Source organism: Mustelus asterias, chromosome 24 (assembly GCF_964213995.1).
Source record: "Mustelus asterias chromosome 24, sMusAst1.hap1.1, whole genome shotgun sequence".
Classification (NCBI taxonomy): Eukaryota; Metazoa; Chordata; class Chondrichthyes; order Carcharhiniformes; family Triakidae; genus Mustelus; species Mustelus asterias.
The window spans coordinates 10,535,156-10,549,486 of record NC_135824.1 but is presented as its reverse complement, the minus strand read 5'-3'; the positions used below and the strand labels follow the sequence as shown (position 1 = coordinate 10,549,486).

General features: G+C 45.9%; 1 protein-coding gene across 3 annotated transcripts in view; it reads right to left on the bottom strand.

Moving 5' to 3' along the window:
• The window catches only part of chd2 (chromodomain helicase DNA binding protein 2), a 113,449-nt gene that overhangs the window by 52,610 nt on the left and 46,508 nt on the right, over positions 1-14,331 (bottom strand). For all 3 annotated transcript variants that reach the window (XR_013500765.1, XM_078241287.1, XM_078241286.1), the window contains 5 exons: positions 13,012-13,237; positions 11,266-11,366; positions 7,869-7,913; positions 4,505-4,686; positions 1,135-1,259 (listed from right to left, as the gene is read on the bottom strand). Coding sequence is in view for 2 of the 3 variants with exons in the window: in XM_078241287.1 (XP_078097413.1) it covers positions 1,135-1,259; positions 4,505-4,686; positions 7,869-7,913; positions 11,266-11,366; positions 13,012-13,237 (679 nt within the window). In the remaining variant the exon portion in view is untranslated. The remainder of the gene's footprint in view (positions 1-1,134; positions 1,260-4,504; positions 4,687-7,868; positions 7,914-11,265; positions 11,367-13,011; positions 13,238-14,331) is intronic.

Below are 14,331 nucleotides of genomic sequence, written 5' to 3'. Positions count from 1 at the left end.
GCAGAGGAAACCATTCTAAGTCCAAGCGTCTGGAAGGCAGTTCAGCACCTTGTTGTGGAATGCGCAGAGCTCAACAAGACACAGAAGAGGCAATTCAGGTTACTCACTGCATCCAAATCCATCTCCAGCCATTCAGACTCATCTCACCACTGGCCCAATAGGTCTGGACAAGGCGAGTGAGGCTGACAGCACACAACACTCGCTCACTATAATTCATGTGCAAGTCATGTTTGGGCAGCATGGTGGCACAGTGGTTAGCACTGCTGCCTCTCAGCGCCAGGGACCCGTGTTCAATTCCCGGCTTGGGTTATGTTTGTGTGGAGTTTGCACATTCTCCCCGTGTCTGCGTGGGTTTCCTCCGGGTGCTCCGGTTTCCTCCCACAGTCCAAAGATGTGTGGGTTAGGTGGATTGGCCATGTTAAATTTCCCCTTAGTGTCAGGGGGACTAGCTAGGGTAAATGGTGGGGTTATGGGGATGGGACTCTGATCAGGACAGACTCAATGGGCCGAATGGTCTCCTTCTGCACTGTAAGATTCTATGATTAGATGTTCTCTCGTCATTTGTATCTAAAATAAGGTTGGTTGCGAAAAATACAAATATTCCCACCCCCACTGGGTTTGTATTCCAATGAGTCCTGGTCACATAGAAGATAGGAGCAGGAGGAGGCCCTTCGAGCCTGCTCCGCCATTTATCACGATCATGGCTGATTGTCCAACTCAATAGCCTATAGAAACATAGAAGGTAGGAGCAAGAGGAAAACCTGGGGATAGGAGTCTTGAGAATGATTTGTTGCAGTCAAAACATCATCTTCCATTTCCTGACTCTCGGTGGGATCTGCAGGTACCAAATTCTACCTCCTCCAAGTGGTCATTTTCTATCTGTGAGCTGAGACATTGAGTGCTGGTGGCCTATTCCGACCATAGGAGACATCATAACTGACGCCGATCCTGTCAGTAACCAGTGTCCAACCATGCATTTTCCAGCTGGGGGGATTACTGGACAATGATCCTGGACACCTCGTCCCCTCCTCAACCCAAGGACACTGGTTGGCCAATTGTAAACTCTAGTGTTGCCCAGCTGAAATAAACTCAATCTAATTCATTGCAAACTCATTGATTACATCAAATCCGTACTTGCACCAAGAGTGAGCGAGCCAGTTCAGACCCTCAAGTTGGTAATCCCTCAACTCCAAGCCGTCACTGCCAATGTAGGAAGGTTGCTTCTTCATGGCAACAAACCGAGGTCTCTGTTTCAGGACCTGGAAAAGATGAATCGAGTTTCCATTTATGTCTTAATACATGAACAAGCAAAGTCCCTTGTGAATAGAAAATACAAAACAGTCAGTGAATGGATTATTTGATAGACTCACACGGCAAACAAAGTGCATGCCCATGGGACATCCGACTTGTCTCAAGGACCTTGCCAACAGAAAAATAACTGCAGTATCACTCACGCCATTGTAATTATTTTTGGCAGGCACACAAAAAACAGCGTAATAAAGAGCAGGGGGAACAAAACATTTGTAACTATTATTTCAGTAAGCAAGTGATAAATCTAGGCTCCTTGGGGAAAAGGTGGAAGGTAGAATGAGCCTTTGGGATTCAGTACAGGAATAATTGGAGACATAACAAAGGTAGGTGTAGCAGGAACTGTAGATTTGGATCTGTTTCACAAAGTAGGTTTTCCTCATCTTGTCTATTGCAAACTAATTGATAGGAGATTGAACACCATGGTTAGTCAACAACTCTATTGCTATTTTATCATGGTTGGCAGAGGGCAAGGTAGATAGATTTAGGCTTTTTTTCTGCCTTCCTAACTGTTTACACTGGGCAAGAGAAGGCTAAGGCGAGTTGCGTGTAAAAAGAAGAGGGGCTTTGATTAAGTGAATGGAGAAATTCTCCTCTGGTTGGCGAAGAGTCATCAATTAGAAATTGCCGGGGAGTGAGGAACGAGGTCAGGAGCTATCTCTTCTCAGGTATTATTGCATGGAGTGCCTTGTCTCGAAGAGCAGATGAAGCATTGATCATTGCACCCTTTGAGGTAAGAGTCGATAAAATATCTGAAGCATAACATACAGGGCTACGCTAAGACAGCAGGATAAAGAGAATAGATTTGGATTGTTCGAGAAGTGTCAGCACCACAGATACAACAGGCTAAACGTCTCTCTTTCCGAGGACACTATCACCGAGAACATTTATTGATGAATCAACAATTGAACACTAGATACAATGTTATGATGGGTTGGAAAGTGCCATCAGCTCAACTGATGATTAAGGAAGCTCCCAGCTGGGCTGGAAGATTTTAGCCAATATGATGACAGGGCTGTTAAGTTTAAGTTTCTTTATTATTGTCACAAGTAGGCTTACATTAATGCTACAATGAAGTTACTGTGAAAATCCCTTAGTCGCTACACTCCAGCACCTGTTCGGGTACGCTGAGGGAGAATTTAGCATGGCCAATGCACCTAACCAGCACACTTTTTGGACTGTGGGAGGAAACCAGAGCATCTAGGGGAAACCCACACAGAGACAGGAAGAACGTGCAGACTCTGCCCAGACAGTGACCCGAGCTGGGAATCGAACCCGGGTCTCTGGTACTGTGAGGCAGCAGTGCTAACCGCTGTGCCACTCATAATGGTGCTGAAAACTTCAATGTTTCTGGACTAAGGAGAGATAAATTCAGCCAGTGTTCAATTGCTATCCACTGGTCCCTTGCACTCTAAACGTACGTCTGCGGACATTGGGGATAAGGCTCTGCTGTGATGCCTCTGTGCCTACTGAAAGGCACCATTTTGTGCACACTTATTCACCTGGTACCTGTGCAACAAATCAAGGACGTCAAGAAAGGAGTGAAGTTATTAAAAAGCTGTTACAATCTACGTCATCAGGAACACCACAGGTTACATTTCCATTTTCTGATTTGAAGAACCATAAAACCATTTATATCCAATGTCACAAAGCTGATTTCTAACCCTCGTTTCCTTGTGTGTTCACTTACTGTTCAGCATCAACATGCAATTTCACTTAGTTAAAACAGAGTGAGGTGTGGAAATTCATTAATTACAATCCATATCATTTCAAGCTGAATATATTAAACAAACTGCGCAGAAATAAGAGCTTAGAACAAGTGCAATATTGTGCAGTAATTGGGAAGCCCATTGTGTAAAATAACATCACTATCAGTGAACATCATTATCAGCCAAATCGCAATACATGGGGCAGCCTGGTCTGTAACACTCACACCTCTCAGGTACAGTAAAGTCGTCACAGTCCCAGATGACCATAGGCTGGTGGTGATTTCACATCAGGCGAGGGGCAAAGTTGAGAAGGCAGGCATTCATAATAACCTCAGCCGCTACGGGAATTGAACTCACGCTGTTGGGGTTGCTCTGCATGACTTTTTAAAAATTCATTCCTGGGATGTGGGCGTTGCTGTTTGGCCAGCATTTATCGATGTGGAGATGTCGGCGTTGGACTGGGGTAAACACAGTAAGGAGTCTAACAACACCAGGTTAAAGTCCAACAGGTTTATTTGGTAGCAAACGCCACTAGCTTTCGGAGCGCTGCTCCTCTGTCAGGTGAATGGGAGATCTGCTCTCAAACAGCAAACAGGGCATATAAAGACACAAACTCAAATTACAGAAACATAGCTACAGGGCTATGGGCTGGATGTGGGAAGGTGGGATTAGAAAGGGCACCTGGGTATCCTCAGGCTGGCATGGAGAAGATGGGCCGAATGGCCTCCGTGTTGTAAACCTTCTATGGGTCTCTGTAAAAAAGTTGCTAAAGTCATTCATTTATTAATGAGCATCCCGCAATTGAGAAAAATACTTGATAAAAATAAGTGTCTTTAATCTGACTTTACATTAATTTCCACTTCACCCCCACCACCCTCAACGTTGTGACAGTTGCATTGCTTCTGGGGTAGTGGCAATGTGAAAACTGGGCGGAGTGCATCTTTCTCCCCCCTCCTCTAATGCAGAACACCCCAATGTGCAAACAAACCATGCAAAGCAGGTAGTCCCCGGCTCCCCTCTACTTTCTGCTGGGTTTGCTGAGACGGCAGCAAAGGTGTGTGACAACTGACCAAAACCTTGAAGGATCCGGGTGTGGGAAAAGGATGGAAAGAAAAGACAAACGTTTCGAATCCCAACCAGGTGTCCAGTGAATCGAGCTGGAAGTGGCTGGCATGCACAGACTCTGGAGGACTTGAACTGGGCGCAGCTGTGCTACCCACAGGGTTGAATAGCCTGCCTGCGCTCATGCAAGGGAACCAGCTATTCGGCTGAAGTAGGATAAGCGTGTTGTGGCTCTGACATCCATTTTCAAGAGTGAATGACGAGAGAGGATTTGGGAGTACTGTGTTAAAACACTGTGTCCTCCATTTAAAAATTCCACATGCCTTTCCGTCTCACTTCGAACAGTGAACATACAACTCAAATGTAAAGTTTTTTTTTAAAATCACATTTAACACAAACATGGTACCTTCGCGAATGACAATCACCTTGCAGTCTTTCGAGGGAATAGTTTTGGAATTGTGGCGGTTATGGAAGGCATCAATGCACGCCTGGAACTTTCTGGAAATGAGTGCTCCATCCTCCCAGCTGCAGTCCACATATGGCAAACCCATCCACTTACACAGGTAGTCAGGCTGGCCAGAGGAAGATGTTTTGTGGCTGGAATGTGCTGTAGCATAAGGGGCAAATATGAGTCACTACCTCAGTGCAAACATGCACCTTACTGCAGACAATTTAAAAAGGATGTATTTTCCGGTTGTGGACATTGCTGGCAAGGCAGGCGTTTACAGCCCATCCTTAGCTGCATTGATACAACTGTCTGGTTTGCTAGGCCACTGCAATGGGCAGGTTAAAAGTCAACTACATTGATGTGGACGAGTGCCATATCTCGGCCAGGCTAGGATGACAGATTTCCATCCCTAAAGGACATCAATGAACCAGTTGGGACCTTTGATAAAGTGTTAATCAGACACTTTCAAGGTAAAGTCAGCACCTCAATTCCATAAATTTCAAACAAAATTTAACTTCACTAACTCACGTGGTGGGATTATGTTGTCTGGATTATTGGCACAGATCAGCGAATGATTAGTCCTGGAACATAACTGCTGTAACATTGTGCTCATTTCCCCCAATGAATCATTGAATCCCTACAGTACAAAAGGAGGTCATCTGGCCCATCGAGTCTGCACCGACCACAATCCCACCCAGGCTCTATCCCATAACCCCACTTATATACCCTGCTAAACCCCTGACACTAAGGGGCAAGTTAGCATTGCCAATCAACCCAACCTGCACATCTTTGCTAATCTAATTCTCTACTCGATGTGGTACTTAGCCCTACAGATCACCCCAATGTTTACAGTATTACCATGGATAAGTGACAATTGTATATTGATTGTGCTTAGTTCTAAGCAGGTGATGGACATCATTTAAGTTTAAATGTATTTATTTGTGTCACATTAACACTGCAATGAAGGCACTGTGAAAATCCCCTAGCCGACCGTCACACTATGGTGCCTGTTTGGGTACACGGAGGGAGAATTTGGCATGGCCTAACCAGCATGTCTTTCGGACTGTGGGAGGAAACCGGAGCCCCTGAAGGAAACCCACGCAGACACAGGGAGAACATTCAGACTCTGCACAGTCACCCAAGCCAGGAATCGAACCCGGGTCCCTGGCACTGTGAGACAGCAGTGCTAACCCACTGTGCCACCTTGTGCCTCTATATATAGATGCAGACTAAAAGTGTGGATGGCAGCACTTGCTTGCAACCTGCAATTGTGCAAATAAATGCTTGCAAAAGTGTATAAAGATTGGTCCCCAATACAGCCTTCACCAGCTGGCTTTCTGAAATATAAAAGGGAGGAGGGAATCTCACTGCCAATTACCATCTAGTCACTCCCTGCTGGAAAGTGCACACATGGATGGTGGACGAGAATAGAATCAGCCTCAGCAATGATGCTTTCTTCTCCCTGGTTATAGGGCGTTTTGACATTCAAGGTCCAAGTCCTTTCATGCGGTATGACCACCCGGGCAAGATAACAGGGGCAAGAGAATCTTGAAATGGGAAGCCATGCAAAGATTAACATCATGAGTGGTCAAGAGTGCCTCAGGTGGTCACCAAGCTGAAGGGCATGACTCCCTATCGCAGGCCGGGTACCAAGGCATTAATTGGAAAAAAAAAAGGGCATTCTGACTCTAACCCGAAAATTAATGCAGTCCTGACTGATACCCAAGAGGTTTGCATGCTTAGACAGCAATATTGTCAAAAAGGGCTTTCTTCACATTCCTCTTTACCCAGAGAGTGGTTAGAACATGGAACTTTCTACCAAATGGAGTATTAAGGGAAACTGGCAGAAGAACATGGAGGAGAAAGAAATAGCAGGTTGGGTGGAATGGTCTGATTCTTTATTGCAAAGGGCTGAGTTTAATGCTATGTTACAGAGTCAGAGAGGTTTACAGCATGGAAACAGGCCCTTCGGCCCAACTTGTCCATGCCATCCTTTTTTTAAAAAAAACCTCTAAGCTAATCCCAATTGCTCGCATTTGGCCCATATCCCTCTATACCCATGTAACTGTCTAAATGCTTTTTAAAAGACAAAATTGTACCCGCCTCTACTACTACCTCTGACAGCTTGTTCCAGACACTCACCACCGTCTGAGAGAAAAAATTGCCCCTCTGGACACTTTTGTATCTCTCCCCTCTCACCTTAAACCTATGCCCTCTAGTTTTAGACTCCCCTACCTTTGGGAAAAGATATTGACTATCTAGTTGATAAGTAACTAAAGCAAACCTAAACCAGAGAGTTGATGCAATATTTAAAACACATGACCCAATAATATGAGATGCACATTTTTTTTTGAATATGGCTTCTTCTTCTGACTTGCAATATGTTCTCCGTTGGTGCCTGTAAAAGGTCTCCACGCCCTACTGTAGTCCAGAGGAGTGCATCACAATGTCAGCATACCTTGTTTTGCATAGAAATTGGTCTCTGGCTTTTAAACCGTCTTTCAAATCGTACAGCGACTAGTACCAGAGAATCCCTACAGTGCAGAAGGAAGCCATTCGACCCATTGAGCCTGCACTGACAACAATCCCAGCCAGGCCTATACCCATAACGCCACGTATTTAACCCGTTAATCTCCCTGACACTAAGGGGCAATTTAGCATAGCCAATCAACCTAATCCACACGCCTTTGTAGCGAGGAGGAAACTGGAACACCCGAAGGGATACCCAGCGCAGATACAGGGAGAAGATGCAAACTCCACACAGTCACCCGAGGTCAGAATTGAACCCGAATCCCTGGCTAACCACCAGTGCCGCCCCAAATCCCAGACGTCAATATAAACCAGATGCAAAGGATTGAGGCTGTGCACATGTCATGCAACAAGCACTGGATTACAGAGGAACGGTTGAAGTCTATTTATTAGTGTCACAAGTAGGCTTACATTAACACTGCAATGAAGTTTCTGTGAAAATCCCCTAGTCGCCACACTCCGGTGCCTGTTCGGGCACACCGAGGGAGAATTTTGCACGGCCAATGCACCCTAACCAACAAGTCTTTCGGACTGTGGGAGACCGGAGCACCCACGCAGATACGGGGAGAACGCGTAAAGTCCACACAGTCACCCGAGGCTGGAATTGAACCCGGGTCCCTGGCAGCAGCGCTAAGCGCTGTGACACAGTGCCACCCAAAATCCCAGACACCAATATAAACCACATGCAAAGGATTAAGGCTGTGCCCATGTCATGCTTCAAGCACTGGATTACTGAGAAACACAGGAACTTGAGACAGAAAAAACACTGGAGGGATATAGTTTACATCCAAAGAGTTTCAGAAAATACTTACATGGGAATTCAGAGTGACTGGATGAAGATTTACTGGTCTTCATAGCTGGGGGAGAAAAACAAATCTTTATTCAGTACAGACTGACTCAACACACTTAAAGGCTTGGTCCAACAGTCAAATCAATTCAGAAAATCTGAAGATAATTGTAACATCACTGGTGCACGCTATTTTTAGAATGGTTTTGAAAAACATTTTAATACAACAAATGAGGTATTCTTAGACCATAAATGATTTGGAATAAAATGCCCCCTGTTCCATTCATAAATTACCTCTGCAAGGAGAGCATGCACCAACAGCAGGAGTGTTTGTCTTACTAATGGCCAACAAAGAAGGCAGCCGCCAAGCCTTTGTTGACACTCGTGATCTAATTCTTTTTTGGTGTCTTGTGACCGGGTGGTCGAAGTCCCAGTAAAACAGCAGCCCTATTCGGTCAACGGGGGTGGGTGTTTATGTGTAGCTTGCACATTCTCCCCGTGTCTGCGCGGGTTTCCTCCGGGTGCTCCGGTTTCCTCTCACAGTCCAAAGATGTGCGAGTTAGGTTGATTGGCCATGATAAATTATCCCTTAGTGTCAGGGGGAATTAGGAGGGCAAATATGTGGGGTTACGGGGATAGGACCTGGGTGGGATTGTTGCCGGTGCAGGCTTGATGGGCTGAATGGCCTCCTCCTGCACTGTAGGATTCTATGTTTCTGTATAATATCATTTCAACAGTGAAGAAGTTAATAGGGTCCCTGCAGTGTAGAAAAAGGCCACTTGATCCATTGAGTCTGCACCAAAAGAGCATCTTACTTACCCACCCCCATTACCCACGCACTTACCATGGCTAATCCCCCTAACCTATGCATCTTGGGACGCTAAGGGGAAAATTAGTATGTCCAATCTGCCGAACCTGCACATCTTTGGACTGTGGGAGGAAACCGGAGCATCTGGAGGAAACCCACACAGGCATGGGGAGAGTGCAAACTCCGCACAGACAGTGACCCAAGGCTGGAATCGAACTGGGTAGAAGGGAGGATAAAATCAGCAGCTCGAGCTGTATTTTATTGTTCACTATTATCAGATATATTGCCACTCACGACACTGTGTAAAACTCAAAATTAATCAACTCGTGCGTAGAAACAGCCAAATGGATTGCTGGTTTGGTATGTTTCAAATAAATGTCTTTTATAAATAGCACAAACTATAAGCATTCTGTTGGCTACAACCCTAAGGTTCTCGGAACTTCAGCCTGGAATCTAATTTCAGTCGTGTCTGGTTTGCTGAGAGGAGCAGGAACAGGTTGAGTAAATGCCACAGCACATTGTGGCTTGGAAACGCACAAGCTGGCATGGGTTAGACTGGCATAAAATGGGTGTTCCAGCCTAGGTGGTTTGGCAGCTAGCGCTATGAACCCATTTTACTGACCCCCAGGATGGGACCAGGGACAGTGGATGGGAGAGAGATAGAAATGAACTGCGACAAATAAGGGTGGAGAAAAATTCCCATGTCCAACCGCTTGGAGTAGCCTCAAGAAGGAAAGAACATTACAACAATTTAAAAGCAGCTATGTTCCCATCCGTTCAGAAAATCAGAGACAGAATGTATATAACGAGACACAGTGTGTGCCCTTTGGGTTTGTCTCAGGAACATTCTGTATTTCCCACTCTCTGCGCAATCAGCTTCACCAAAAAACAAACTTAATGAGCCAATTTTAAGTTTGCCTTTGATTAATCGGGAACAACGCTTGCTGGAACCGCCAACTCTCTTGCATCCTGGGAGGCACGGTGGCACAGTGGTTAGCACCGCTGCCTCACAGCGTCAGGGATCCGGGTTCAATTCTGGCCTGGAGTTTGTACCTTCTCCTCGTGTCTGCATGGGTTTCCTCCCACACTCCAAAGATGTGCAGGTTAGGTTCATTGGCCATGCTAGAAATTGCCCCTTAGTTCACGAGGGGTCATAGGTTCAAGGTGATGGGGGGGGGGGAGGTTTAACACAGATATCAGACGGACATATTTTACACAGAGGGTGGTGGGGGCCTGGAATGCGCTGCCAGGCAAGGTGGTGGAGGCGGACACACTGGGAACGTTTAAGACTTATCTAGACAGCCATATGAACGGAGTGGGAATGGAGGGATACAAAAGAATGGTCTAGTTTGGACCAAGGAGCGGCGCGGGCTTGGAGGGCCGAAGGGCCTGTTCCTGTGCTGTATTGTTCTTTGTTGTCCGACTCCACTATCACAGCAGGCAGTCCATTCCACACCCCAACCACTCTCTGAGTAAAGAACCTACCTCGGATATCCCTCCTATATCTCCCACCATGAACCCTATAGTTATGCCCCCTAGTAACAGCTACATCCACCCGAGGAAATAGTAGGTAGGTACAGACTCGATGGGCCAATGGCCTCCTTCTGTACTGTAGGGATTCTATGAACTGGTGGGATTGTTGTTGATGCAGGCACAATGGGCCAAATGGCCTCCTCTGGCACTGTAGGGATTCTATGAAGTCTAACCTTGAGGTGCAGTCCTTGCCCCATCCACCCTGTCCCATTCCTCTCCTAAAAGCAATTTTGTGCATTGGGTGGGGCGCCTTGAACATCTGGATTCCCCTGGCACCCATTCCTCAGATGAGCCTGGAGATGAGCAGTTTGACTGTTGGTGACGTCCCAACTCAAGTCAACCCAAAGATGTGCAGGTTAGGTGGACCGGCCATGCTAAATTGCCCCTTAGTGTCTCAAGATGTGTTGGTTAGATGGATTAGCCATGGGAAATGCATGGGGTTACGGAGACAGGGCAGGGGAGAGAACCTGGGTAAAATGCTCTGTCAGAGTATCTGCAGTCTGTACAGTCCCGATAGTCTGAATGGCCTCTTCTGCACTGGAGGGGTTCTGTGAACCCCATTCTCACCCTGATGCACCCTAGAGTGACAGCAAGGGGCAATCCTGGATACATTTTTAAAAATCATCCGTAAGCCAGGATGCAAAAGCCAACAGGCAGATTCCTGCCACTACCCCGGCTAACTTATAAATGGTGGGAAGGGATTCTGGAACTTTTGCATTCATGCGCCTGATATACGTACCAAATCCACCAAGAAACCTAACACCAGTTCCCAACCAGCGGCTCCTTTTTGTCTGCATGACACTTTAGTCTCAGAGATTAATAAACTGTATTCCCCAAGCCGTGACTGCATCTCTAGAGAATAACTTGTTAAGCCACATAAACAAGGAGACTCTTTTCATATAAAAGATTAAAATTCCAGATCATTTTGACAGCATATAACCTTTCAACAAATAGAGACATTGAGAACAAACGGTGTATAAATGCACTTTCATTTCACCTTACTGAAACACGCATTCAACAATTTCAACAGTTTAGTTTAGTTATTCTTTCTAACGTGTAAAAATGTCAGTCCATCCCTTACCAATCACTCTCTCTACGATCTGGTATTGCTTATTGAGGTCAAAGGCCATCTCCTGTTGACAATTGTAATACTCTATATCTTCTGGGGATGCTTTGGCCAGCCTGAAAATGAGAGCACAGAATAGCTTACAGGCAACCGTCAGGTGTGATAGGATCACTTCTTAGAGGAGACTGTGACTGCTTTGATGCCAAGAGTTTTTGATGTGTCCCCTAACGTCTGTCTCTTATTTCGTTAGTTGGTCAACAGACTATGATCCAATCTTCAGGCATCAGCACAGACAACCCAACCTTGGAGCAGTAGAAGGTTGATAGAGATCTATAGAGGTCTATAAAATAATGAGGGGCATAGATCAGCTGGATAGTCAACATCTTTTCCCAAAGTTAGGGGAGTCGAAAACTCGAGGGCATAGGTTTAAGGTGAAAGGGGAGAGATATAAAAGGGTCCAGAGGGGCATTTGTTTCCCCCCCCCCCCAGAGGGTGGTGAGTATCTGGAACAAGCTGCCAGAGGTATTAGTAGGGTCGGGTATAATTTTGTCTTTTAAAAAGCATTTAGACAGTTACATGGGTAAGATGGGTATAGAGTGATATGGGCCAAATTTCGGCAATTGGGGCGAGCTTAAAAAGGGCGGCATGGACAAGTTGGGCCGAAGGGCCCGTTTCCATGCTGTAAACCTCTATGATACAAGCACCCAAAGTTCACTTACTAATGCAAAATGGTTGGCAGTATCTGTCCCATTTGCCCTTAAACAAAACAGCAGTCACAATCAAACCTTTCAGCTGAAATGCTCGTCATGGAGAGGCTATGCATTGTTAAGAATGTGTAAACAGACGATGGTCCAGAACTGTACACAAGATCTCTCCACCACCAGCTACACTTTACACTTTAATAATTAATTAGTGATCTACAAGCTGGGCCTTAGCTGTTGGTCTTACACCAGACAGAAAATGACTGCCATTGAAGCATGAATGCACAAGATCGCAGCATTACTGCTGCCAATTGGATTTCGATAAAAAGTGAGTCTGTGGAATTTTGTACAATGCCCATACCCACCCCCAAAAAAAATCTAGTGCAGTTGTAGATGAGATCTAGATCCAAAGTCTGGCTGCACCTGTGGCACAGTGGTTGGCACTGCTGCCTCACAGCATCAGGGACCCAGGCTCAACTCCGTCCTTGGGTGACTGTGTGGAGTCTGCACTTTCTCTCCATGTCTGTGTGGGGTTTCCTTCGGGTGCTCCGATTTCCTCCCACACTCCAAAGATGTGCAGGTTAGGTGGATTGGCCATGGTAGATTGACCCTTAAGTGTCCCAAGATGTGTAGGTTAGATGGATTAGACATGTGTGGGATTACAGGGTTAGAGTTGGGCAGAGGGCTTGGGTAAGATACCGTGTCAGAGAGTCGGTGCAGACTCGATGGGCCAAATGGCCTCTTCTGCACTGCAGGGATTCTATGAATGCCTTTCATGATGTGACATTTCAGTTAATCTGGAAACAGAGGTAAGGAGCCCCTCATCCCATCAGCGCAAACTGGATTCAAATCTGGCAACCAAAGATCAAAGGCAAACTCAACTAGTGCAGCAACCAATGACATTTAACTTCGAATGCATGTTGAAGTTATTCTACGCACACAATTCGCAACTCCTAATATGTCAAAAGAATGAAGTTTATGTGCTCTGATGATGAAGCCCCACTACACCAGTTGTACCACAGTTACAATTTAATAAGTAATTATTAAACTATTAGATTACCACTGGTTTACTTCTTCCTCCTTTTTCATAAAGTTCTCTAATTTCTTCAGTCCTTTCACTTTCTGCTGTCTCAGTGACTCTTCACTCTCCCAGGTGTTGTGGATGTATGACCAGCCCTTCCATTTGATCAGATAGTGCACCTCCTTCTCGTCCTTCTCTGGATCAAAGTCTGCCCCTGGATTTCCGTCAGCCTCCACCGCGTAGACCGTGGTTGGGGCTCCGACAACTGCCAATTGAGGGGGGGGAAAGAGGAGGGGAAGAAATGCATCAAATACTCAACTACTGAATATATCACAGTGTAGATCCCTGTTGTGTGACACACACACACACACACACACACGGACACGACACACACACCCTGACACCGGACAAAACATGCGCGGAAGCAGGCGCACACACCACAGACACACACACACATGCACCTCAGACACACACAGACAGACTCAATGGGCCAAATAGCCTCTTCTGCATTGTAGGGATTCTATGAATGCCTTTCATGATGTGACATTTCAGTTAACCTGGAAACAGAGATAAGGAGCTTGTATAAAAACAGTAAACATGACCAGAAGGACGTGGAGGCTTTGGAGAGAGTACAGAGAAGGTTTACCAGGATGTTGCCTGGTATGGAGGGTCTTAGCTATGAGGAGAGATTGGGTAAACTGGGGTTGTTCTCCCTGGAAAGACGGACGATGAGGGGCGACCTAATAGAGGTGTATAAAATTATGAAGGGCATAGATAGGGTGAACAGTGGGAAGCTTTTTCCCAGGTCGGAGGTGACGAACACAAGGGGTCACGGGTTCAAGGTGAGGGGGGGCAAGGTTCAACACAGATGTCAGGGGGACGTATTTTACACAGAGGGTGGTAGGGGCCTGGATTGCACTGCCAAGCAAGGTGATTGAGGCGGACACGCTGGGATCGTTTAAGGCTTATCGAGATAGCCACATGAACAGACTGGGAATAGAGGGATACAAAAGAATGGTCGAGTGGGCACATGAGCGGCACAGGCTTGGAGGGCCGAAGGGCCTGTTCCTGTGCTGTATTGTTCTTTGTACACAGCAAGTCAATCAACATCAGTAAAACTAAGATAATGATTTCAGTGGAAGACTTAACTAACACTGATTTATCATGCAAACTAGCAATCTCTCTTCCTTTAGCCTATTATCTATTTCTGAATTATTTTTCAGATGTCCAGCAGAGTTTTGCTACACATCTCATGCCCCAGTGAAAGAGAAATCCTACTCTTCCATTTCCATTGCAATGTTTCCATGACCCTCACGTAACAGAAGAATAATCTATCCTTTCGAGTAGCAGGAGCTTTCC